The sequence below is a fragment of the Heteronotia binoei genome, chromosome 4, assembly GCF_032191835.1.
Source record: "Heteronotia binoei isolate CCM8104 ecotype False Entrance Well chromosome 4, APGP_CSIRO_Hbin_v1, whole genome shotgun sequence".
NCBI lineage: Eukaryota > Metazoa > Chordata > Lepidosauria > Squamata > Gekkonidae > Heteronotia > Heteronotia binoei.
The window spans coordinates 84,246,191-84,271,309 of record NC_083226.1 but is presented as its reverse complement, the minus strand read 5'-3'; the positions used below and the strand labels follow the sequence as shown (position 1 = coordinate 84,271,309).

General features: G+C 44.9%; 1 protein-coding gene across 2 annotated transcripts in view; it reads left to right on the top strand.

Annotated features, from left to right (window-relative positions):
• SEMA4D (semaphorin 4D) overlaps positions 1–25,119 on the top strand; it is a 200,477-nt gene that overhangs the window by 137,063 nt on the left and 38,295 nt on the right. For both annotated transcript variants that reach the window (XM_060235490.1, XM_060235489.1), the window contains exons 3-8: positions 8,656–9,042; positions 10,053–10,198; positions 11,732–11,794; positions 14,457–14,555; positions 18,615–18,708; positions 19,985–20,098. In XM_060235490.1, the coding sequence (XP_060091473.1) occupies positions 8,952–9,042; positions 10,053–10,198; positions 11,732–11,794; positions 14,457–14,555; positions 18,615–18,708; positions 19,985–20,098 (607 nt within the window). In that variant the 5' untranslated portion in view covers positions 8,656–8,951. The remainder of the gene's footprint in view (positions 1–8,655; positions 9,043–10,052; positions 10,199–11,731; positions 11,795–14,456; positions 14,556–18,614; positions 18,709–19,984; positions 20,099–25,119) is intronic.

The window sequence follows — 25,119 nt, the reverse complement described above, 5'->3', positions numbered from 1 at the left end:
GAGCTATTCCTGCCACTTAGGGTATTGCTGCCACCGCTGTCCTTTTAGGGTCTTCCTGCCAGGAGGGATAGACTCCTGACCCCCTTTCTCAACCTGAGGCTTTTCCTCTGGTCTCCTGTTACCTAGTGCCTGGTTATTCCTTCTTTGGGCTCCCTCCTGGGGATTTGGCAGGAAGAAGAAGAGATTGGTTTTCTGTCCTGCCCTTCACTACCTGAAGGTGTCTTAGAGCAGCTTACAATCTCCTTTCCCTTTCCCTCCCCACAACAGACACCCTGTGAGGTAGGTGAAGCTGAGAGAGCTCTGACAGAAACTGTTCTTGAGAGCAACAGCTCTGCAAGAACTTCTGACTGACTCAAGGTCACATCAGCAGGTGCATGTGGAGGAGTGGGAAATCAAACCCTGTTCTCCTAGATAAGCGTCTGAACACTTAACCACTACAGCTAACTGAGCACTTCCCTCCCAATCTGGGGCCCCCTCTGGCATGTTCAAGTGGTTGGAGAACTATGTCGCGCAGAGAACAGTGCCAGAATCAAAAGGTAATGATATTTATTGATTTGTGTCCTCCAGTTTGCTTTTATTCAAAAAGATGAAATTAACAGCCAAATGTTCAGTTGTGAAAGCAAAACTGCAAAGCATTTTTTGCTTGCATCTTGCTGAGACTACCCATTACTTCAGTAAAGTAGCATCAGGGCTACATCTTCTTCGTGGTCTCTGTGCTTCACACTCATGGGATATAGCGCCTGCACCGATCCCCCAAATCGGTACCTAAAAAGCCCGGGATTTTTTCACGCTTGGCAACAGTGGGCATGCGCGGGCGTCCCAGCATGCTTGCCCATGGGCGCCAGCGTGCGGATCCCGCCAGTTCCTTTTTGACCGCTGCGCTGAGAGGATCTCCTTTCATTTCTCCAGTCAGTACAGTAATCCTTTGGCTTGTTTCTTCTTATTGTATATAGCCCATTTGTTGTTTTCTTAGTGTAGTTAGTTGTTAAGATAGTTATTGTTGTTAAAAAAATTGTTGGACCGTGCCCCTCCCCTCGGGGCTTTGTCCCCCCCCCCTTTTTCCCTCAGAAATTCTTCTGTGTGGTTTTTCTTTGACGCCTATGGAAAGGCGTTGGGAGTTTTTAAAGAGGTGCCACTCGTGTGGTAAGAAGATCGCACCTTCTGACGGTCACTCCCTCTGCTTATTGTGTCTGGGCGAGGGAAACCGAGTTGATTCATGCCTGCACTGCTTAGCCTTCTCTAAGCAAACCCGCAAAAACTGTGCAGTGAGACTATCTGCGGCCCTTGTGGAATTGGCTCTTTGTCCGCCAAAAATGGCAACGGGCCTGTCAGTACTGATGGAAGAGGCTGCATCGGCCCCAACGGTTACATCAGTGGATCCATCATTGGTGCAGACCGATTTGCCGACCGAGCGAGGCCAACCCACTAAATGACCCTCTGAAGGGTCAGTGGTGACTCCAGCCAAGAAGTGTAGGGACGATTCGGGGACCCAATTGTCCCTACCGAAGAAATCGAAGTCAAAGGAGAAGAGAAAGACCAGACACTCCTTCGCTTTCTCGGGAGCAACTCAAGCTGCTCCACCCCGAAAGATCCTGGCGTCTCCACGTCCGAGGAGTCCTTTGGCATCGAGAGGCAGAGAGTCGAAGCAGCTCCACCAGTCAGGATCGGAGCATGAGGTAGACCTGACCCAGCGCACCCACTCATCGGGATTGCTCCATCATAGCGACAGTGTTTCGATCTCGGAGATCAAGGCTTCGGTACCGAACAAACCTCTGGCACCTGCATTGACTACGGTTTGGAGAGAGCTAGAGCCAACGACGATGGTTCGACACTTCCCGACGCTTCCACCATGGGATCAACGTCAGTGGCCTTCTCCTTATGGTTACCCGTACCCACCATACCAATGGTATCCTCCACGTGCCTTTCCTGAGTGGGATCAGCAGTTGGAGGTCTCTCATCTCTCCAGAGTTTCGCATCACTCTAGGCAGCGAGCATCGGCATCGGTGTCGTTCCCTCCCAAGAGATGAAGAGAGAGGGTGGAAGATGTCCAAGCTCAATCGTTGGTATCTCTGCAGTCACCCGAGCAAGCTTCGACCCCGATACTCTCCAAGCACTCGGTAAGAAGGGACTCCTCATCATCGGACTCTGAGGCCGGTACCGATGACCCGGACAGAGCGGTGGAACCTTCACAGAGTCGCATATCGCTGAGGTACCTTCCCATTTCACCATTGGAAGATCTGAAGTCGTATGGGGACCTGGTGAAGCGGATGGCACACTCCCTCTCCCTCACAGTGATGCAACCGCAGCCAGTAGTCGATGACACAGTCTTCGATATTATGCAGTGGGACACATCGACGGCTGTGGCATTGCCTGTAACAAAAGTCATCCTGCAGGCAGTGAAGGAGCCTTGGGCGAAGCCAGCGTCCACCCCTATTTCTTCTAGAAGATTGGATCATATGTATCGAGTCAGGAGGCTGGTGCTGAGTTTCTGTTTGCGCACCCCAAACCCAACTCGGTGGTAGTCTGGGGTGGTGGTTTCTACTCCCGTTATTTCCTGGTTCCCAAACGGGATGGGGGATTGAGACCAATTATGAACCTTCGGAATCTGAACAAGTTTATCGTGTACCAGAAATTCAGAATGTCCATTCTGCAAACAATCCTTCCCCTCATCAACCAAGGGGACTGGATGGCAACGTTGGATCTCAAGAATGTCTGCTTCCACATCAGCATCCATCCTGCGTACAGGCATTTCCTTCGTTTTGCAGTAGGTTCCAACCGTTTCCAGTACAAAGCCCTTCCATTTGGTCTGTCCACTGCACCTTGGGTGTTCACCAAGATGATGAGTGTTGTGGCCGCACATCTCCACCTTCAAGGTATAGTCGTCTTTCCATACATCGACGATTGGCTTCTTGTGGCAGAGTCAAAAGAAAGTCTGTCCAGCCATATTACCATCACTCTTCATCTTCTTCACACCTTAGGTCTGCACGTCAACATTGAAAAGTCTCATCTTACTCCATCATGGACAGTTCAGTTCATAGGGGCTTTGCTGGACACAAACCTTCACCGCGCCTTTCTGCCTCAGCAGAGAGCGATGGACATCATCAATCTCTTCAATCTTTTCCAGAGTTGGAAATGGGGCACAGCACAACAGCTGCAGCGGATGCTGGGGCTGATGGCGGTGACTACAAGCGTGCTGCTGTTTGCAACTGTGGTTTCTCAGACAGTTTCGGCCTTTACGGGGCTCACCTTGGAAGAGGTTTATGATTCCATCCTTGACCCTCCAGACCCTTCAATGGTGGAAATCCAGAGACAATATTTGTCAGGGAACTCCCTTCTACCTACCTGCAACAACAGTGACCATCACCACAGATGTGTCTTTGTGGGGCTGGAGTGCTCACATGGACTCTGTGTGTGAGGGGTCCTTGGCCTCCTCAATTTACTCATTGCCACATAAACTATCTGGAACTGTTGGCAATTCATTTCACCCTTCGGTCTTTCCGTCCCATAGTGGCGGGGAAGGTGGTGGCCCTTTTGACGAACAGCACTACAGCTTTGTGTTATATCAACAGGCAGGGCAGGACAGTCTCTCGACAACTCTGTGCGCTAGCACTAGAGCTGTGGATGGAGTGCTTGGAGCACGACATCTTTGTAAGGGCTGCACACCTTCCAGGGGTGGTCAATCTGCACTCGTTGAGCAGAGGAGCAGCATCTCTGCATGAGTGGGAAATACAGTGGCGCTTCCTTCAAACTGTGTTTCAGCTCTGGGGGTATCCTCAGGTGGCTGTGTTTGCCACAGCCAGGAACTGGAAGTGCCCTCTGTTTTGTTCCAGGGGCGGCACGGATCCAGAGTCATTGGGAGATGGCCTGATGTTCCCGTGGAACGATTGGTTCCTGTACCTGTTTCTGCCTCTGCCATTGCTGACAAGAGTTGTCAACAAAATTGCAAGAGAAAGGCCATGCTGCATCCTAGTGACACCTCGACAGAACTGGTTCCCGATCTTGCTTCAACTAGCGAGGGGGTTTTCTATCAGTTTCCAGCGGAACTGGACCTTCTGTCAGCCCAGGACGGACATGTATTCCATCACAACGTGCCTCACCTGAAGCTGACAGCATGGTTCATTGACCCTGTGGATTCTCCAGCAGAGTCCAGCACATCTTCCTAAATAGTAGGAAGTTGTCTACTCGTGCTTCCTATGATAGGAAGTGGCGGAAGTTTCTTCAGTTCTTAACTGAGCCTACAGTCTCACCCCAACGGGTGGGGCTATCAGTGATTTTTGATTTTTTGTTATCTCTGGTGGGTGCTGGCCTTGCTTTTTCGTCAGTTAAAGTTTATTTAGCAGCGATATCAGTGTACCACAAGCCTGTTGAGGGGCATTCAGTTTTTGCGCACCCTCATTCTAAGAGGTTTCTAAAAGGTCTGCTCAGATTGCATCCTCCATCAAGGTCACCCCCACAGCTGTGGGTCTTGACTTTAGTTTTGGACAGGTTGACTCGGCATCCCTTCGAGCCTATGGCCACATGTTCTTTACAGCTTCTGTCCTGGAAGACTGCTTTTTTGGTAGCAATCACATCAGCATGCCGTGCAGGGGAGCTCATGGCTATGCGTTGTGACTATCCATATCTCGTTTTTCAGGAGTCTGGAGTGTCATTGGCTCCTGATGTTTCTTTTCTTCCCAAGGTGGTTTCCCAGTTTCCTCTTAAGTTAGAAGTTTGGTCACCCACATTTTATCCTAAGCCTTCCTCGGATGAGGAACGTAGGTGTTTGGATATGCTTTGGATGTTAAGATTACTTTATTGTTTTATTTGAGTCGTTCTAAGAGTTTTTGCCAGGACCAGCATCTTTTTGTTTCTTATGCTGCTCCTAAGTTGGGCTCCAGAATCTCATCTCAACAGCTCACTGAGACTATTAAACTGTGCTACTTGTTGACCAAGAAGCCGTTACCTGGGCCCATTCGTGGACACTCTACTAGTGCGATGGCGACATTGGTGGCGTTCCTGAAAGGCGTTTCCCTGACAGCCATGTGCAAGGCTGCCACCTGGTCCTCTCTGCATGCTTTCATGAAGCACTACGCTCTGGATGTGCATGCTTAGCAGAGGACTTGTCTGGGAGCTGCGGTGCTGCAAGCGGTCTCTTCTGGTTGACCGTCTTCCCGCCTCCAGGTATGTCTTGCTTGCTAATCTCCCATGAGTGTGAAGCACAGAGACCACGAAGAAGATAGACAGGTTGCTTACCTGTAACTGTAGATCTTCGAGTGGTCATCTGTGCATTCACACTACCCGCCCTCCTTCCCCACTGCTGATGGTCTTCGTATTTTAGGGGGCTTCCAGCGGTCAAGAAGGAACTGGCGGGATCCGCGCACTGGCGTCGGTGGGCATGCGTGCTGGGACGCCTGCGCATACCCACTGGTGCCGAGCGTGAAAGAATCCCGGGCTTTTTAGGTACCGATTCGGGGGATCGGCGCAGGCACTATATCCCATGAGTGTGAATGCGCAGATGACCACTCGAAGATCTACAGTTACAGGTAAGCAACCTGTCTTTCTGCAGACTCAGTGCTATACTGCATCAAGAGTTGGAGATATTGTAGTGGACTAGATGCAAAAGCTAGAATATGGAGTGGGTGTCTGGATGGACTGAAGCTAGTGAAATGAATGTTTATTAACATAAGAACATAAGAGAAGCCATGTTGGATCAGGCCAACGGCCCATCAAGTCCAACACTCTGTGTCACACAGTTGCCCATTATCCCCCCCACCCCCCGTGAAGTTGCAGTCAGTTTTTGGTGAGGTCTCAGGGGTTTCAAGGCAAGAGATTTAACAGGTGGTTTGCCATTGACTACCTCTGTACAGCAACCCTGGTATTCCTTGATGATTTCCTGCCCAAATACTGACCAGGTTCTACCCTGTTTAGCTTCTGAGATCTGAAGAGGTTGGACTAACGTGGAGGAGAGGGGTGATTCCATTTCCATAGTCCTGTTGTGGCTTTTGATTTCATGTCCTGCTTAGGGGCCTACTGAGGCATCTGGCTGGACAAGATTGGATATTAGGGAGTGGGACTGATTCCACAGTCGCTGTTGCTCCACACCTGGGCTTCTGCTTTCAGTGGATTAAGCAATTGATTCCCCACCAGTTGCTGCACTGGCACATTTTGACCCGAGGCTCCCTGCAGTTCTCCCCTTGCCTCCCCAATCTTATTTTTTAGAGATTGGGAAGGCACGGGAAGAATTGGAGGGAGCTGTGGGTCAAAATGCACCCACACAGCAACTGGTGGGGAATCAGTTGCTGGATTTGAGGAAAGCAGAAGCGCACAGGGGCAGAGCAACAGTGACTGTAGAATCAGTATGAGATTAGATGGACCTGATTTCCAGTGAGGCCCTCTAGAAGTTCTTGTGCAGAAGCGGAGGTAGGGACAGAAGTAGGGGTGCTTCAACACCTTCTAGTTCAACTTTCTTTCTGTTTGTCAATTGCCAGCAGAAACCTGATTTTTTTTTTTTGGTGATCAGTTTGATAGGTCTACAATCTGTTCGTGGGTGCTCATGGAGGTGGGAGTTTCACTATTTTCAGTCGCCTTTTAATGCATGTGTGATTTCACATAGTCTGATGGAGTTCAGTTACCTCCCATCCTTGTGCATGACGTCTCCACTCAGAAGCCAAATCACTCATAAACATATAAATCAGTCATCAATAAATGCTGTGTGTCAGTATCCTTCAGTGATGCTAATGGGCACTGATAAGTTTGAATTGGCAACATCATTTCATGTGCATAGTTTTGGGAAAACTGGTTAAGCAGGTGTTGCTTCTGCTAAGAACAAACCAAACTGATCATGTGATCTGTTCATATCTGGCGAGTATCTCCTGTCACAGTAAGTTTGACAGTCAAACATGTTTACAGTAAAATTTGTAGCATCCGTTTAACAAATGGATGAGAGGCTTGTATTCTCTCACTTCGGCCTCTCATGGACCTTTTTAGCTACAATAGGATAAAAATGACCTGGGAACCTGCAAAACTCACAGAAGAGGGAATCCCATCCTCCCCCCTGCTCTCCTGCTAGCCCAGCCACACATTGGCCAGCCTATCAGCTTATAGTGTGACCACTCCTCCTGCTACTTCTCCCCATTTGCCTGGCTCACATGGCAGGACTCTGGTGTCTTATGTACATCATTGCTGCAGAGGTAAGGCAGTGAGTGGATGGGGTGAACAGAGGTGGAGGGCAGGGCAGCTCCTACTCCTCCTTCCCCACCTGCAAAAAAGAGAAGGCCGTGGCAGGGCTGGCATCATTGAGGCAGCAGTGACTCATGATCCTTCTGTCCTGCTTGCTTGCAGAGGAGTGGGGCAGGAGCAAGTTGGTGTTAGGGGTGCGTTCTCAAGTGGCTCCATTTGGCTGGCTCCTCCCTACCTTCTCTTTCCACTCATGGTCAATTTGCATTGTCTGTGCAAGTACAAGCAGTGTTCCTCTGAAAGGGAGATATAAGCCATCTCCATTCGTGGAGAGGTTCACATGTTTCTGCAAATGTGGGAGGCACCTCAGTTTTCCAGAAAAATGCCCCCTATTTGAACCTGGCCCCATTCTCTGGGTCTTTTGATCTACGGGGGCACCAGGTTCAGCATCAGATGTAGGACAAGTGAGGGCCCACAAGACTCATGGAAGTAGTCTCATTCTCCTCCCCCCATCACCAAACCCAGCACAGCTCCATGTCTCTGCAGCCACCCCTGGACCACAATCCACCACCACAACAGTGGTGTCCAGAAGCCACTCTGTCTGGAGCAGCTCTTGGACATCATCACCACCAGCAGCTCTGTAGAAGGAAAGTCCATTGTCTGTGCATGCACAGATAGCGCTCTTTAATTTGGAGGGAGATTTAAGTTTCCCAATATTTGGGGTTTTTTTTAAAGTTTGCAGAACTATCTGTTTACATTCAATGTGCCCATGATCCATAGATTTAGCTATCTGCAGTTTTGGCCACATTTAATTATTAGATTGCAAGATGAGATTCCAATATATCATTTTACTGTCATGCTGCAACATGATCAAAAAGAACATAGAGATACAACACCTTCTGTAACTCGTGTTGAGTTATATAAGAGGAAATTAATGCTCTGCAACAATAGTTGCCAACAGGCCTGGAGAAAAATGTCCTATCCATGTAATTCATGTGTAGAAACTGGCATCAGAAGCTTTCATGGCAAGAAGGTAAATAACATCCAATTACATCTCTATTAGGAGGGCAGGCCATTTTTCTTTCTTCAGGAAGCTGACAACCTTGAGTATATTTAAGATTCTAGATATTTTACCAGTTCTGGGTAGAGTTTTATTTCTGCAAACACATGGGCTGGAAACTCAGTTAAAAAAGAAGTAGGGATGCACTGAGTTCCTTTAAAAAAAAAGCATCTAGACAACAAAATACCTCAGTGCCAAAACTGTGCTTATTATTTTTCCCTTTTACTAAAATATTAAAATGCACCTTGAATTTTAACAATGCAGCATCTTGATTTTGTTTCTGTAAATGCTTGTTTGTAAATATATGAAAGTTAACACTCTTAATAGTTTATGCTGGAAATTTGCTGTTTCCTTTCATAAAATCATGAAAAGACTTAAAACCATAGGTCTTTAGCATTTGACCACTTCCTTCTTCTTATTGCTGCTCTTGTTCCTGGCAGGTTTTTATAGCATCCTAACTTAGCAGAAGAATGTGCTCAAGAAACAAAAGTGGCGCAGAGGTTCATTCTGAAAGTCCTAGCTGTTCAGTACCGTGGTGAACATATGGTCACTGAGGGAAGTGACCTGTCCAATAGTATAAATTTGGAAACTTCCTTGCAAGACATCTGCTTCGCATTCATTGTTTGACAATGTTGGTATTTTCAGAAACTCTCTGAACTCAATAGGCATTTTCCCATCCAATGAACATTTGCTTCTGAAGTTCCCTATCTACTTTCACAGAACAAGGACACTTAATATGGCTGTTTTGCTGTACACCATTGTGAGTTTATTTATTGGAATGACAATAGCATTTGGTCCAGTGCCCCGGATCACTTGGGACCACAAAGGTAAGCACAATAACGTCAAGTAAAGATGACTGTGATTATGTAGTAGTTCAGTTCTTCACTGGTATGATTTATGAAAACCTTTAATTTAGGGATTTATTTCCAGGTTCAAGGCAACTGGGAGATTTTAGATTCTATTCTATTCTTTAAACTGATTTTTGTTTTGTTTTTTAGTCTTGGACTAGGGTGTTCAGGTTGACTCTCTTATAAGACAATTGTAAGCATTTTATGTCTACAGAATGAAAAGAGAGTTCAGTGGAACTTAATTTAAAAGTTTATTCAGGCTGTTGTAGTTATTAAAGGAAGAAAAGAAATAAAATAGAAAAGCAAAGAACTATATCCAATTGTTGGATATATCATTAAGTTGTTCCATGGGTTTTTCCCTCCCTGAACAGCTGATGAACATTATACTTCTATAAGTTTACTTTTAGCTGGAAAAATTTACTTATGTAATCACTTGCTTTTCTGTGTTGGAGGTTATTGTAAGATCTGTCTTTTGCCCCCAGCTGTTCTTTCTGTCTACACACCATTGCATTTCAGGCCTAATAACAAAATAAATAATAATAGATTTACTTATATCAAATTAACCAAACTTTAATACATAGCAAATAATAGTAATAATAGGAAAAATGCATAAGTCCCTCTTCATTTTTGGAATACATCAGGAGCATCAAATATAATTTTAAATTGAAGGTGTTCCTAATCCAAAAATCCGTATAACTCCAGGTGAGAGTAGCTTGCAACTTTTTGGGTTGTATATCCACATGCAGGTAGCAAATTCCATCCCATTCACCCTGTTCAAGCATTGTGAAAATATGGTTTTAAGTATGGTTAATTCTGCTAATGGGATATTCTACTTCATTCCTAAAGCCTCCTTCTAGTCTATAGTAACAAGATTGTGTTGCTTTAAAAAGATTAGAATAAATTGTCTTGACAGTGTGATAAATTAGACAATCATAGAGGTAATCTTTGTTTGAATTAAAATGTATCCTGAAATTATTGTGTTTTAACAGAAATACATTTAGTACATTTTCAAGAGCCAGAAACGTTTAACTACTCAACTTTATTACTAAGTGAAGACAAAGACATTTTATATGTGGGAGCTAGAGAAGTAATTTTTGCGCTAAGTTCATTAAACATTTCTGAAAAAAAGCAAGAGGTAAGCATGATTTGTTTTAAAACATCATATTCATTCTCCTGACTGTGTCCTTGACCAACACGCCAATCCTAAAATAGTACTCAGAAGTAAAGCTTTCTGAGTTCAATGGAAATTCACTGTAACCCAAGAAAGTGTATTGAAAATACTTTATTTTTATTTTATTTGTTGGATTTATATCCCACCCTTCTCACAAGCCAACTCAATTAGAGCTGCATGTCACAGAGACAGTCTGAATAGGAGGTAAAACACCATGAGATGATAAACCTGGCATGGCAATCTTATATGTGTTTGCTTTTTTGTTACTTATATTGAGAAATGACTGTCAGGACAGAAGGGCAAGCTTAACCCATTTTGTCTTTAGGTTCCAAAGTGTAACAAAGGCTGTGGCCAGTCAACAGACTTGGTTCAGTCAGGCCATGCCTCTAATTACATTGTTTTATTTTGTAATGGGGAGTTTTGATCAGACATCCCACCCTGAACTGGCTTCATTATGCACTCACCCTATGGTGGATCAGTCAGATTATTCCTGCATGTCAACCACAGAGTGGCTGGATGGGTGGCATCCTTTTTTCTTTTCTTTCACACATGTGCATAAGCGCATAGCTGAAGCACTAGTTCCTTTTTGACAGTTCCATGATTCCTCTGCCAAGTACTGTGGCTTTTCAGGCTCCTTCAGTGTGTCTCATTCTTAAAATACATGGGGGGAGGGGAGTGTAAGCATCATGCAGATTTACAGGAATAGCCCGATTGACTTCAGTACATTTATTCTCTCAAGCAGCAACTCTGAAGCCCAATTAATTAATTAATAAGGGATCCTGACTAGGTAATATTTTCATGACTTTCCAACCTCAAGTAATAGGAGAGAGGAGTTGTGGGGAGGGATTTGTCACTCAAAAACTACTCCACCCAGGGCTCCCAACCGTGACAGCGTCTGAGTGCAAGAAATGTACAAGTCGTAGTTCAAAACCCTGGGGTAAAGATCTGCTTACATGAACATCACTGATTTTTTTTTAAAGGCAAAAATGGAACGGAAGGTTCAGAATTCCCAAATGAGTTGACTATGCAACAGGGGAGTTCAGACAGCTGGAAATATGGGGTGGAAGTGCTGACGTCTGTAAAGACCGGATTTCCCCTGATGTCAATAACTCCAGTTTGAAGACTGGTCAGAATGCAGTGCTGAGGGTTGGGGAATGGGAGGCAGACATTGCTGTCTGATCATGCACTTTAAATCCGGAAGGGAACAGCAATCACATTTGATCAAACTGCTTGTCTGACCACAGCCAAAATCAAAGGAGGAAATACAATGAATGATATAAAGTCATTTATTTTATCTTTTGTATTAGTTTAGCAGGTACTGACCAAAAGTATATGCGTTTTAGAAATTTTCTTTCTTAAGAGGGGAAATGAGTAGGAGCTGTTTTGCATCTTACCCTGCATTTACTTCAGAGAGGTCTTGTAATGTATTAATTGCTGTTTTTGGTAACAACAAGGAGACCTTTTGATTTGTAGCTTTTCTTCCTCCCCCCCCCCCAGGTGGTTTGGAAAGTCACTGAAGACAAAAAAACAAAGTGTGCAGAAAAGGGCAAATCTAAACAGGTAGGTTTTCTTAATTTGAAATGCAGTATTAAGAATTCAAGTGGTAAGTGTAATTTTTCTGTTATGCTTAGTTAAATGTCTGCCACTCTGTTCATTCAGTGGGATTATTTATTTATTAATGTAATTTGTATGCCATTTTTAGTCCCAAAGCAGATCACAGAAAAATACTGAATATTTTACCAGTTAAACAAACAAAACAAACTTGTCATGCACAGTTCCTGATCAACACAGGTTTCAGGTTTTTGGCTCTTGTCTTTGAATCGCACTCAAGGACTCTCACACCTAGCTTTGTCCAATCTTTAAATATTTGCAAGGAAAAGGAATAAAATACTTTAAAAAATAAATGTATGTATTTCATTACTGACCACAGAGTAGAGTTAGACAATATGAATCAATGTATCTATTTTTTCTTTCAAAAGCAGCTATATGGGAGCGGGCCAATTAAGCAAGCTGCTGTTTCTGCCCATTTTCTTCTCATTTAGGACTTTGGTTTTTGCTATAATATGTTTGAGGATCTGGGCAAGAGGGGAGAGTCAGCTCTTCTTGGATCTGAGAATTTTCTAATACCAACAACCAAATGGGATTTTAAAACTATCCTTTCAGATAGTGCAACATCAGGGTTTGATCCACAACACAAATATTCTCTGGTAGCTGATTTTCTAGATACTTGACAAACCTAACTTTATCTCAGGGCAGTTTTATCTAAACACTAATCCAATACATGCTATCATGCAGTACTTAGATGAGGAGATTGCCATTGCTAAATGGCTCTCAATCTAGAGGAGGATGAGAAAAGACATAGCAAAAGAAGCAATTCAACAAATGTTGCTTAGATTATGAATTGGTTGCTGGAGGATTTAAATTTGGTGGACTTCACAGTAATTGGATCACCTTATGTTAACTGATGCTGTGAATCAGGGGTGTCAAACATGTGGCCCGGGGGCTGGATCAGGCGCTCGGAGGGCTCCTATCAGGCCCCCGAGCAACTGGCTGTCATCTGCTTTCTTCCCTGTCTCTCTTGCTTCCTCCTGCATCAAAGCTTGCTTTGCCTGGCTTGGTCAGTCACACAGGAGCTACAGAGCAAAGACTCTATTTTCTCCATTGGCTGAGGCTCTGTCACGGGCTGAGGCTGGGTCAGGCAAAGTCCAGGGGCAGTCCAAGGTCTGTAGCTGGTGAGCAAAGAGGGTCCAAGGCGCCAAAACCAAATCGCAGTCCAGGTATCGCAGGTCAGAGGTTCAGAAGCCGAAGTCAGGGGGTCCAGAAGTCAAAGCCAAAGTCAGGGAGTCCAGAAGCCAAAGTCAAAAGCTGAAGTGGCTGCTGGAACATCAGGTAAGTGACTAGTTGCTTCCACAAAGCCTCCTCCCAAAGCCCACAGCTATATAGCCCTCTGCTGGCTGTTGCCCATTTGGGCTAATTGCTGGCTCAGAGAGGCAACCAGGATCCTGCTGAGACTCAAGCATCCTCACTCCAGAAGGGCCAGCATCCTTTCAAAACTCAGGGCTCAGGGAGCGTCTTGCTCGTGAGCGTGCCACCCTCCTCCGATCCCTGAGGTCCTGACGAAGGCGGTCACGCACACGAGCCACCCGAGAGGGCAAGGCAGGGGGGCTTGGATCTTCTCCAGCAGGAGGCAGGGGCACTGGTGCAGGTGGCAGGGGCACAGTTTCTTCTGCAGGCTCAGCTTCTTCTGAAGGGTCCCCAGCACCCATGACAGGCTCGTCCCTTGGGCAGGAAGTGGGAAGAGAGAGCTTGCTTTGTCAGGCTCTCTCAGTTGCACAGCAGAGCTACTGAGCCAAGCCTCTCTTCCTTCTATTGGCTGAAGTTCCTCCCCCTCCTCATTCCCTGGGGAAGGAAGGAAAGAAACAGAGCTTCCTTTGCCCAGTTCCCTGAATCCCTTAGGAGAGATACAAGGAAATCACCTTTAAGAGTAACAACTGCTAATGTTTTAAGCAGGTTTTATTTTAAGTTTTTTTTAAAAAAAAAATCTTTGTCTGTGTGTCCTTTATAAAGTTGATATATCTGCTACCTTATCTTATATAGGTACACAGACAGCCCGGCCTGACATGGCTCGGCCCAACAAGGTCTCATTTATGTCAGATCCAGCCCTCATAACAAATGAGTTTGACACCCCTGCTCTAAATGCTGTTTAAAGGTTGTGGGAAACCCATCAACAAAGCAGTTCTTTGAACAGTAATTATGCTTAGGAAATTTGCTGTCCATCTTGGGATTGTAATACTTAGATCAGAGGGATCACTTAAAGATTTTTCTCTTATCCTATAAAAGCATATTAAATAAACTAGACAGTAAGTGATATATAATAATCTGTGATCAAACTATGTGGTTTATGGAGCCTAGTAAGAATGTTGGATTATTCAGCAATTCTGTACCTACAAATAATACAAATAACATGAGAGCTTATATTATAGAGGGAAGTCCAGTCTTAAGTATTATCACTTCATGCTGCTTCTTTTTATATTGTGTTTGCATTTCTTGGTGAGTGAACAGAAAAGCTTCCAAATTCTGAATGTGTTGTATGATAGTAACTTCTGCACAAAAGTGCATGACCTTGAAGCCGCAGACGTAGCTACTTCTTTATAATAAATACTAGGGAAGCAGTTTATTAAAATTATTGTTTTCTCCTTCCCTTATCTTTTCTGTTTTACAGACAGAATGCCGTAACTATGTTCGTGTCTTACAACAACTGAATGATACTTTCCTTTATGTGTGTGGAACAAATGCATTTCAGCCCATCTGTGATTATCTGGTAAGTCTGAGAATGAAATTTATTTCTGGAATAGCTACAAAAGCATTTGAAATAGTCTGGCTGTGCTGAACTGGGTGATGACATCGAGAAAATCATGTGCAGCTTAAGTATGTATTTCTGTACTTTTATAGTTTATTAATCAATCACCAGGGAGCACTTTGTTTCCATCTCATTTTGTTGATGTGGTTCTCCTGTATATATGTTGTGTGAACATCCTGTGCTTGCTTCCCTTTATGCCTTCCCCTAAACCCTCTGAATTCCTTCTCTGTCTATCTTATCTCTGTCAGCTCCTGACTATTCCATAGCTTCATACTACTGAATGCCTCAGAATGAAGTCCTCCCTGTGCTTAAAAAACTTCCTGTCTGTCTTCCATGTCTTTGACTTTATCATCGCTCTCCTTTTCTGGGATCTTACTTTGTTCTCAGGGACAGAATTCTTGATGTTAGACTGTGACCTTGCTTGTCTCTCTTATCTGTAAGTCTGTCTGTCATCATTTCCAGAACATTGCCAGAAATTCTCCTCTTTTTGCCATGCCCTCGCAGCTGTTGAATCCTTTATTTATGTATTACTAACTTCTCAGTTGCTTTATTATGATTTTACCCTTTCAATGGTGTATCTACTATTAGATTGGATTATTCTGGCAAGTAGGATTATACTGCTTAAATCTGCCCAGAGGTATGTTGACTTGTTGACATCTTCATTTTCCAGGAGTGTGTCCTGGTTCTCAAAATTTTTTTAAAGATATCATCACCTATCTCATTGTCTATCATGCAAACTGCTTCATTTACTTTATTTATTGCACATTCCATTTCTTTGTTCCGTATCAGATGTCTGTCTCTCCCTCCTGAATTTCCTGTTCAGGCATCATTTTCGCTTTTGCTGCCTAACTTGTCATGCTTTTCTTTTTTCTCTTCCTTCCAGTTAGGCATTTAAATAGGGATTTCTAACCTGAGTTCCACAATGTGAAATCCTTGTATGTTTCTGGAAATGACCCCACTAGCATGTGTGCATATAGTGCATGTATGCACGTTGGGGGAATAGCTGAACTCAAAATGGGGATGGGGGGGACTACAGTCTAGGGGTGTGCAAAAAAATGGTATTTCTCAGTTCAAAGCATAAAAGGCTAAAATAAGGTTAAGAATCACAATGAAACCTGATTAAAATAATTTTTGACAATTTCAGCCAAGAATTTGGCAACAGCTCTTGTGATATCAGTTGTCATTTAGTAGGAAGCAATCAGTCCCAATATTCCTGAATCCCAGTATTGGTATCGTATTGGGATTCAGGAAATATTCAGAATTGCCATTTTTTCATAGCTCCAATAATGATCCCCCTAGGGTATACTGGAGAATTGATCTAGAGGTATCTGGGGCTCTGAGGGGCTTTTTTTTGAGGTAGAGGCACCAAATTTGCAGCATTTGCACCTGGTTTCAAAAAGATTGGTTCAGGAGGTCCACCCCAGAAGAAAGTATCCCTTTAAATGCTTTTTGTAAGCTGTAAATGAACTCTGAAGTGGTGAGTTCGCTACTTCAGAATTCACTCATTGTGCAGCTTGAAAAAGGCATGGGGGGAGAAAAGCATTTAAAGAGAACTCCCTTTAAATGTCTTTTGCATGCTGCTTTGCGAGTGAACTCCAAAGCTGTGTGTTCACCTACTTCTGGATGAACTCGCCGCTTCGGAGTTCACCTAAATGCCCTTTTCCCCTTCCATGCCTCCTACCACGCCTTGGTGCCCTGTCTGATCCTGGGTTGGAGGAGCCAGCCCAGCTAGGGTTCTTCTCAAAGGCTCAGCTGGGGCTTTAGACCAGACTGCCCAATAGAGCCCATCCAGGAGCTGACCCTGTGAGTTCTCCCCACAATCTTGGCTGGGGCTCTGCTGGGCAGTCTGGTTTAAATCAGAATGCCCAACAGAGCTGTCCCCATCCATTATTGTTTCCAATGGAGGAGGGAAAATCATTTAAAGGGATTGCTGACCCTTTATATGCTTTTTGCAAGCTGGGAGTGATCTCCAAAGGCATTTAAAGGGCACAGGGTCCCTTTAAATGACATCCTGAAGAGGCAAGTTCACCCAGAACTTCAGCTATCCAATGGTCCCAAAAATCCTGAATATTTTTGGGATTTGGTGGTAGGGAGCTATTTTTTGTGTAATCAAATCATGAGCTCCCTTGGTGATCAATTGAGAAAATACCCAATAACTACTATTAAGGTATTGATCAGGTATTTTTTGGTTCGGTTTATACTTAGCGTACACCCCTACTTACAGACATTGATGTGTTTTTTCTCAATCAATCATTTTATTAGCTCATTTGACCAAAGGTCTTAAGCCAAAATTCCAACAATTAGCATAAACATTTTGTAAATATACAAAACTAGTCATCATAGGATTGTAAAGCATCAAAATCAGAAACAACATTCCAAGATAAAATTCAAAACCTAAAACAGTATAAAATATGGTAATGTGTATTTATTCTACATAATCTAATGATTTGCTATGGTCCTTTGTTAGATGTTTGTATTTATTCATGCAATAATGTAATGGGACTGAGAAAAACTGAATCCATCAAAGATGGAAGTCCTTTGTCTAGGTCAGAAGAGGGTGGGGAGTGGGATCAGGCTCCCATCCTTCAATGGCACCCAATTGCATCCATCAACAGAGCTGAAGAGCCGGGAGGTGTTCCTGGATGCCTCTTTATCTATGGAGGCACAGGTCACTGCCACTTCAAGGGCAGCCTTTTTCTATCTGAGGTGGGCCCGGCAGTTGGTCCCCTACCTTACCTCCCATGATCTAGCCACAGTGATTCATGCAACAGTCACCTCCAGATTAGACTATTGTAACTCTCTCTATGTGAGGCTGCCCTTGACCTTGCTCCAGAAACTCCAGCGGGTGCAGAACGCAGCAGCTCAGTTGTTGGCATCGAGGCCTATGCAGGCGCGGATGTATCTGGTGCTGTGCGAACAGCACTGGCTACCTCAAGTACTGGATCCGGTTCAAAGTGTTGGTCCTTACCTTTAAGGCCCTATACAGTCAGAGGCCTGCATATCTTTGGGACCACCTCTCCCCATATGAACCCCTCCCGCCCGGGCTCTGAGGTCTGCTGCTTAACATCTTCTCATAGTCCCTGGTTCTAAGGCTGTCCAGCTGGCCCCAATGAGGGCCAGGGCCTTTTTGGTCCACGCCCCTACCTGGTGGAATGAGCTCCCACTGGATCCGGGCCCTGTGGGACTTATCAAGGTTTCGCAGGGCCTCTTCCACCAAGCTTTTAATTAATCTAGCAGGTGTCCTTTGAAAGTCATCACTTCTCCCAGCATTTCACCATTATGGTGTTATGTTATGCTATTAGCTATCAGCCACATGCTGTCTACCACCTATGTCTGTAAGATTGTTTACTGTGCTGCTCCTGTTTTGTAATGTCTGTTTTTATGATATTATTTTAACTTTGTTGTTTTATTGTTGTAAGCCACCCTGAGCCCGCTTGCAGGATAGGGTGGGATATAAATCTAAAAATTAAATTAAATTACAATTGAATTATTTAATTTTGAAAAATGCTGTTTGATCCAATCATAATTAAACATTTGGGTTTCTTACTCATTTCTGTAGAAGCACTAAGTGCTTAGTTTCCTCTGCCTGAATTGTTATAGTTTTCACCTGGATCACAATCTTTGTATTTTGCTGTTATTTGTATAGCATAGGCACAATTAAGGACACTGGCTAATTCTGAATTTCTAATGGGTTGCTATGTTCTGAGCTAGCCATATCAATTGCTTCAACATGTCTTAAGGTTGCATTTCACCCTATCATTGTGCAAGTCATTTCTCGAAAATGTGCAGGAGTGTAGTAAATCAAAATCTGGAAACATGTTGAAACAATTACATCTGTTTTACAAAGTTGACTTCAGCAGGTGAAAAACAAGTTGAAAGTGGCTGCATGAATTTGTCCTGTGTAAGAGGTATGCATGTACTTAAATCAGAAAGGTTCCAGTGTCTGCAGCTGTGTGCTGGATGGTGGCTGTTTTATATTTTGAAATGTACAGTGAAATATATGGTTCCATTGTTTTGTAGAATCTGTTATCATTTGAACTTGGGGGTAGAAATGAAGATGGTAAAGGAAGATGTCCATTTGATCCTGCACAAAGTTATACATCAGTTATGGTTGGTAAGTACAAGCCCTAGATCTTGCTTGCCTGTATCTGTTCATAACCATAGCCAGGATCCAGAGGTATGCATGTGCATTGTCCAGACTCTCAAATTGCTCTTTGAAATATCCCAAGATCAAGAAGCAGTTTGGGAACTTTACAAACAGGGGGAGGGGCTTTTAGATTTGAGATAATATCAATACAGTTCAGTTTAAAAAAAAAAGTTGTCCATCCGCCCCATTCCAAAACACATTCTTTTTTTAATGTTTACCATAAACTTCTGTACTTCTGCTTAATTAATAGGAAGTAAATGCCCATTTTTATTTATTTACTTCATTTGTGCCACACCTTTCTCCCCAAAGAGGAATAAAAGTGGCTTATGTTATTCCATTTTTCTTCGCAACAGGTTAGATTGAGATCCTCAAATGTTCCTTGTAAACTGCAGAGTCTTGTGAGCAAAACTTCTACATTGTGAACTACTGGCATTAAAGTTGTGAGCTACTGCATAAATTAGTGTGCTCTGGGATCATTCTGCTTGAGCTAAGACAAAAATGTTTGAGCTGGAGGCTAAAAATCTGTAAGCTAGCTCGTGCTAACTCAGTTTAGAGGGAACATTGGTTGAGAGTCTGTGACTGGCCCAAGTCACCTAGCCAGCTTCCATGGCAGAGTGGGGATTTGAACATGGATCTCCCAGATCCTAGTATGGCATTATACCACATTGGCTGTTGACTACCCCCCCCCCATTTTTTTTTAATTAAATGTTGCTACCAATACTCACGAGCTGCGTTCTATCCTGGCAGAAGCTGGGTTCAGCTAGCTGGCTCATGGTTGACTCAGCCTTCCGAGGTCGGTAAAATGAGTACCCAGCTTGCTGGGGGTAAAGTGTAAATGTTTGGGGAAGGCAATGGCAAACCACCCTGTAAAAAGTCTGCCATGAAAACGTCATGAAAGCAACATCACTCCAGAGTTGGAAACGACTGGTACTTGCACAGGGAATTACCTTTTTAACAATACTTTAGATACTGTGAAGAAAGTTTGTGTGTCCTTTACACAGAGCACTTCCCATCAGTAATATGTAATGAACACAAGTTGAGGAAATTGTAGGAGCTGACTGATGAAGAAAGAAATAGCACAGTAGGTGTGTGTGAACTGGCCTGCTGAGCTAAGGAAAGATATCAGGAAGACATGGAATATGTAATAGGAATAGATCACAGAGTGAAAAATACTGCTTTAAGCTATTACATTACTATATATATTTGAGTCATTCCATTTTTCTGTTTGTTTGTTTTTCTGAAGATGGGGAACTTTATACTGGAACGTCTTACAACTTCTTGGGAAGTGAACCTATTATCTTCAGAAACTCACAACAAAGTCCTCTAAGGACTGAATATGCAATTCCTTGGCTCAATGGTAAGGAGGCTGGAGCTAGAGAAAGAAACACCCTGTTGGCTTACTTGAATATGCAGTCCCATAAACTTCTCTACTAGAATCATATCTCTTGTAGAATGTTTCTTTTAAAAATGTACTTATGTGTTTATTACTTTTTATTTCTATTCTGGCCTTCCTGAATTGGGCTCAAATAAGAAAAAGTATCTCATGCACAACATGGAGAGAAAATCTTGAGACCACCAACATTCTGAACAGTGTTGGCTTATTCATGAAATCATCTAAGCTCACAAATCCTGTGATGCCTTGGTTTATCCATGAGTATTTTGTTTGTGAATAATCAAAACATGGCTGAGCTTCTGAGAAAACTAAGGGAAAATAAATGGCCACAGTATTTATTGTGCTTTATTCATCACTGACAAATCTTTCTTGTTAGTAAGTTTTTATTTGTAGCAGTGGATAGGATCTTTCCACCAGAGCAGCACATAGGATTTCTTCAAGTATTCCTATTCCAGAGAAATGCTGTGGATCTTCTTCATGGTCTCTGTGCTTCACACTCATGGGATAGAGCACCTGCGCCGATCCCCCGAATCGGTACCTAAAAAGCCCGGGATTTTTTGCGCTCGGCACTAGTGGGCATGCGCAGGCATCCCAGTACACATGCTCACCAGAGCCAGCGCGAGGATCCTGCCAGTTCCTTCTTGATTGCCGCGTTGAAAGGATTCTTCTTTGACTGCTCTGGTCGGTACTTGGTAATCCTGTTGGATTTTCTTCCCTTTTTTGCCCATTTTTTGTTTTTCCCTGTTCTTGTTGAAAAAAACAAAAAACAAAACTTTGTGTTGGACTTTGCCCCTCAGGGCCATATTTCCCCCCTTCCCTTGTGGGTTCTGTTTGCCTATGGAAAGGCGTTGGGGGTTCTTCAAGCGCTGTCTGAAGTGTGGTAGCAAAATCGCACCCCCTGATGGTCACTCCCTCTGCTTGTTGTGCCTGAGCGAGGGACACCGCATTGCTCGAGGTTTTCGAGACAAATGCGGAAAAACCAGATGGCAAGGCTATTGGCGGCCTTAGTCGAATCGGCTCTCCGTCTGCGGCAAATGGCAATGGGCTATCGGCATCAATGGGGGACACTACCCAGTCTATGGCTTCGGCATCGATTGATCCATTGTCACCAGCACAGACGGGTATGCCGACTGAGTGGGGTCGATCCACAAAACGACCCCTGAAGGGTTAGTGGAGCCCATGCTGACCAAGAAACATCAGGACGATTTGGCAACCCAATCATCCCTCCCGAAAAAGCTTAAACCGAAGGATAAGCGGAAGAAGGACAGACTTCCCACACTCCTTCCCCTTCTAGGGATGCTTCAATGGAGTTGGCGTTGATGCAAACTGCTTCACCTCGGAGGATTCTGGCTTCTCCCAGTCCCCGAAGTCCATCGGTATCGGGAAGGTGGGGTTCTCAGCCGACCCATTTTTCGGGATTGGAGCAGGAAATCAAACCAACCCAGCGGACTCATTCGTCCAGGTCGGGGTCGCGTCGTCAGAGCGACAGTGGTTCAGTATCGGAGGTCGAGGCTTTGGCACCAAGCAAACCTTTAGCACCGCTTCCACCTACAACAGGACAGAGAGAACTCGAATTGAGTGCTGAGTTGATGGTTCCCGCCACCTCCTATGTGGGACCAAAATCAGTGGCCTTTCTCATTTGGGCCTTACCCATATCCATCGCCAGCCTTTCTCATCACTCCTTCACTCGTCGTGTGCCTTTGGCATTGGTGTTGATTCCTCCTGAAAGATGCAGAGAGCGGTCTGGGGACCTGCAGGCTCATCCGTTGGTATCATTGCGGTCGTCCAAACATGCTTCGACCCCAATGTTATCCGAACACTCTGCAAGAAGAGATTCTTCAACATCAGATTCCAAGGTCGGTACTGATGATCCGTACAGGGCAGTGGAACCTTCTCCAGAATCACATATAGTGGAGGACCTTCGCATATCCCCCTCGGAAGATCTCAAGTCATATGGGGATCTGGTGAAGCGTATGGCACAGTCTCTCTCCCTCTCGGTGGTCCAACCTCAGCCAGTCGTCGATGATACTGTATTTGATATAATGCAGAGAGACACATCGATGGCTGTGGCCCTTCCAGTGACCAAAGTCATTCTGTAGGCAGTGAAGGAGCCTTGGGCAAAGCCGGCATCCACACCAATTTCTTCACAACACCTGGACCACATGTATTGTGTCCAGAAGGCTGGTGCTGAGTTTTTGTTTTCTCACCCCAAACCCAATTCGGTGGTGGTTTCTTCGTCCTCGAAGGCGCGTAAAACCCACTCTTCCCCACCTGATAAGGAGGGCAAGAAGATCGACAATGCTGGCAGATGGTTCTACTCAGCGGGAGCTTTGGGAGTTAAAATCTCCAACTACGCTGCATTTATGACTTGCTACCAGTATTCGGTTTGGGAACAGCTCACACCTTTGATCTCACCTATGAGTGAGGATAAGTGGGCTTCACTGAAGAAGCTGCAAAGAGAGAGATTTGCTGTGGCTAAACAACAGCTTGCTGCCTCAAAACACATGTTGGATGTCTCTGCCAAGACCCTCACTTCTGCCGTCTCCCTGCGCCGACACTCTTGGTTACGGTCTATAGCCCTTCAGCCTGACACCAGGGCCTATGTTGAAGACCTTCCTTTCGAAGGTGAAGGTCTTTTCAGTTCCACAACTGATAGTGTCCTACAGGAGATGGACAAAAGTATTAAGACCTCGAGGAACCTTGGCGTCCCTGCATCTACTCGGGCTGGCAAGCCTAAGCAGTGGGACAAATCTTGGCCCAAGAGGCCTTATCAGAAACTTTCCCCTGACCAATCCTGGAGACCTCGCTCTTCACAGGCAGAGAGTAGATCTCCTTATAGTGGAAATAAGTCCCGGTTTGCTTCGGCTTCTGCGGCCACCAAAAAATCCAAGGATTCCCGCCTTCAGAAGCAGGGCCTTTGACTTCTCTGCCACACACATTACCGTCATTACACATCCGCCTCCTTCATCATCTACCGGCTTGGGAATCCATCTCCACAGACAGATGGGTCCTCTCCATCATCTCAGAAGGTTACAAGATAGACTTTGCTCAGGTTCTGACTCAGTTGGTAATTGTCATCACCACCTCCTTCCCCCCCTCTGCTAGAGGAGGTGAGCAACCTCTTGGAGAAACAAGCCATAGAACCGGTTCCTGTAGCAGCCAGGACGGGAGGGTTCTATCCTCATTATTTCCTGGTTCCCAAACGGGATGGGGGATTGAGAACAATTATGGACCTTAAAAGTCTGAACAAGTTTATTGTGTACCAGAAATTCCAGATGTCTATGCTGCAAACAATCCTTCCTGTCATCAACCAGGGGGACTGGATGGCGACGTTGAATCTAAAGGATGCCTACTTCCATGTCAGCATCCACCTGTCTTACAGGCATTTCCTCAGGTTTGCAATAGGCTCCAACCATTTTCAATTCAAAGCCCTTCCATTTGGCCTGTGCACTGCACGGTGGGTGTTTGCCAAGATGATGAGTGTTGTAGCCGCACATCTCCGGCTTCAGGGCATAGTCGTTTTTCCGTATATAGACTGGCTCCTTGTGGCGGATCGGAAGAGCGTCTGTTCGGCCATATTGCAACCACTCTTCGTCTTCTTCATACCTTAGGTCTACAGGTCAACATGAAAAAGTCCCATCTGATACCATCAAGGACAGTTCAGTGTATTGGGGCTCTGCTAGACACAAATCTTCATCGCACTTTTCTGCCTCAGCAGAGAGCGATGGACATTATCACTCTCATTCATCTTTTTCAAAGCCAGAAATGGGGCACAGCACAACAGCTGTAGCGGATGCTGGGACTGATGGCGGCGACTACCAGTGTGCTGCTGTTCGTGAAACTGCACATGAGGGCTTCAACTTTGGTTCCTCAGAAAGTTTCGGCCTTTACGGGAATCACCTCGAAAGAGGTTCACGATTCCACCCTTGATCCTTCGGGCCATGGAATGGTGGACATCCAAAGACAACATCTGTCAGGGAGCTCCCTTCCATCTGCCTGTAATGACAGTTACGATCACCACAGATGTGTCTTTATGGGGCTGGGGTGCTCACATGGACTCTCTATCTGTGGGGGGTCTGTGGCCTCCACAGCTGACTCGTTGCCATATAAACTATCTTGAACTGTTGGCAATTCATTTCGCCCTTCAGTCCTTCCGTCCCTTGGTGGTGGGGAAGGCTGTGGCCCTGTTGACGGACAATACTACAGCCCTTTGTTATGTCAACAGGCAGGACAGTCTCCCGACGGCTCTGTGCGCTAGCAATAGAGCTGTGGCTAGAGTGTCTGGAGCACGGCACCTATGTAAAGGCTGCACACCTTCCTGGAGTACTCAGTCTCCAGACAGATTCATTGAGCAGAGGAGCAGCATCCCCACACGAATGGGAGATTCAGTGGCGCTTCCTTCAACCTGTGTTCCAGTTCTGGGGGTATTCTCAGGTGGATGTTTTCACCACATCCCTGAATCAAAAGTGTCTCCTGTTCTGCACCAGGGGAGGAATGGATCCGGAGTCCTTGGGAGACAGTCTTATATTCCAGTGGTCAGGCTGGTTCCTGTATCTGTTTCCTCCTCTTCCACTGCTGACAAGAGTTATCAACAAGATAGTGAGAGAGAAACCAAGGTGCATACTAATCACACCGTGGTTGCCTCAGCAAAACTGGTTTCTGATTTTGCTCCATTTAGCAAGGGGAGTTTTCCATCATTTCCTGGAGGAACGAGACCTTCTTTTGGCCCAGGAAGGGCAAGTATTTCACCACAACGTTTCTCACTTGAAGTCGACGGCGTGGCTCATCGACCCTGTGAATTTTCGAGCAGAGTCAAGCACATCTTTCTGAACAGTAGAAAGTTGTCTACCCGTGTTTCCTATGACAGGAAATGGGGGAAATTTCTTCAGTTTTTGGCTGATTCTGCAGTCTCACCCCAACGGGTGGGTCTACTGGCAATTTTTGACTTTCTGTTGTCTTTGGTGGATGCTGGACTTTCCTTTTCT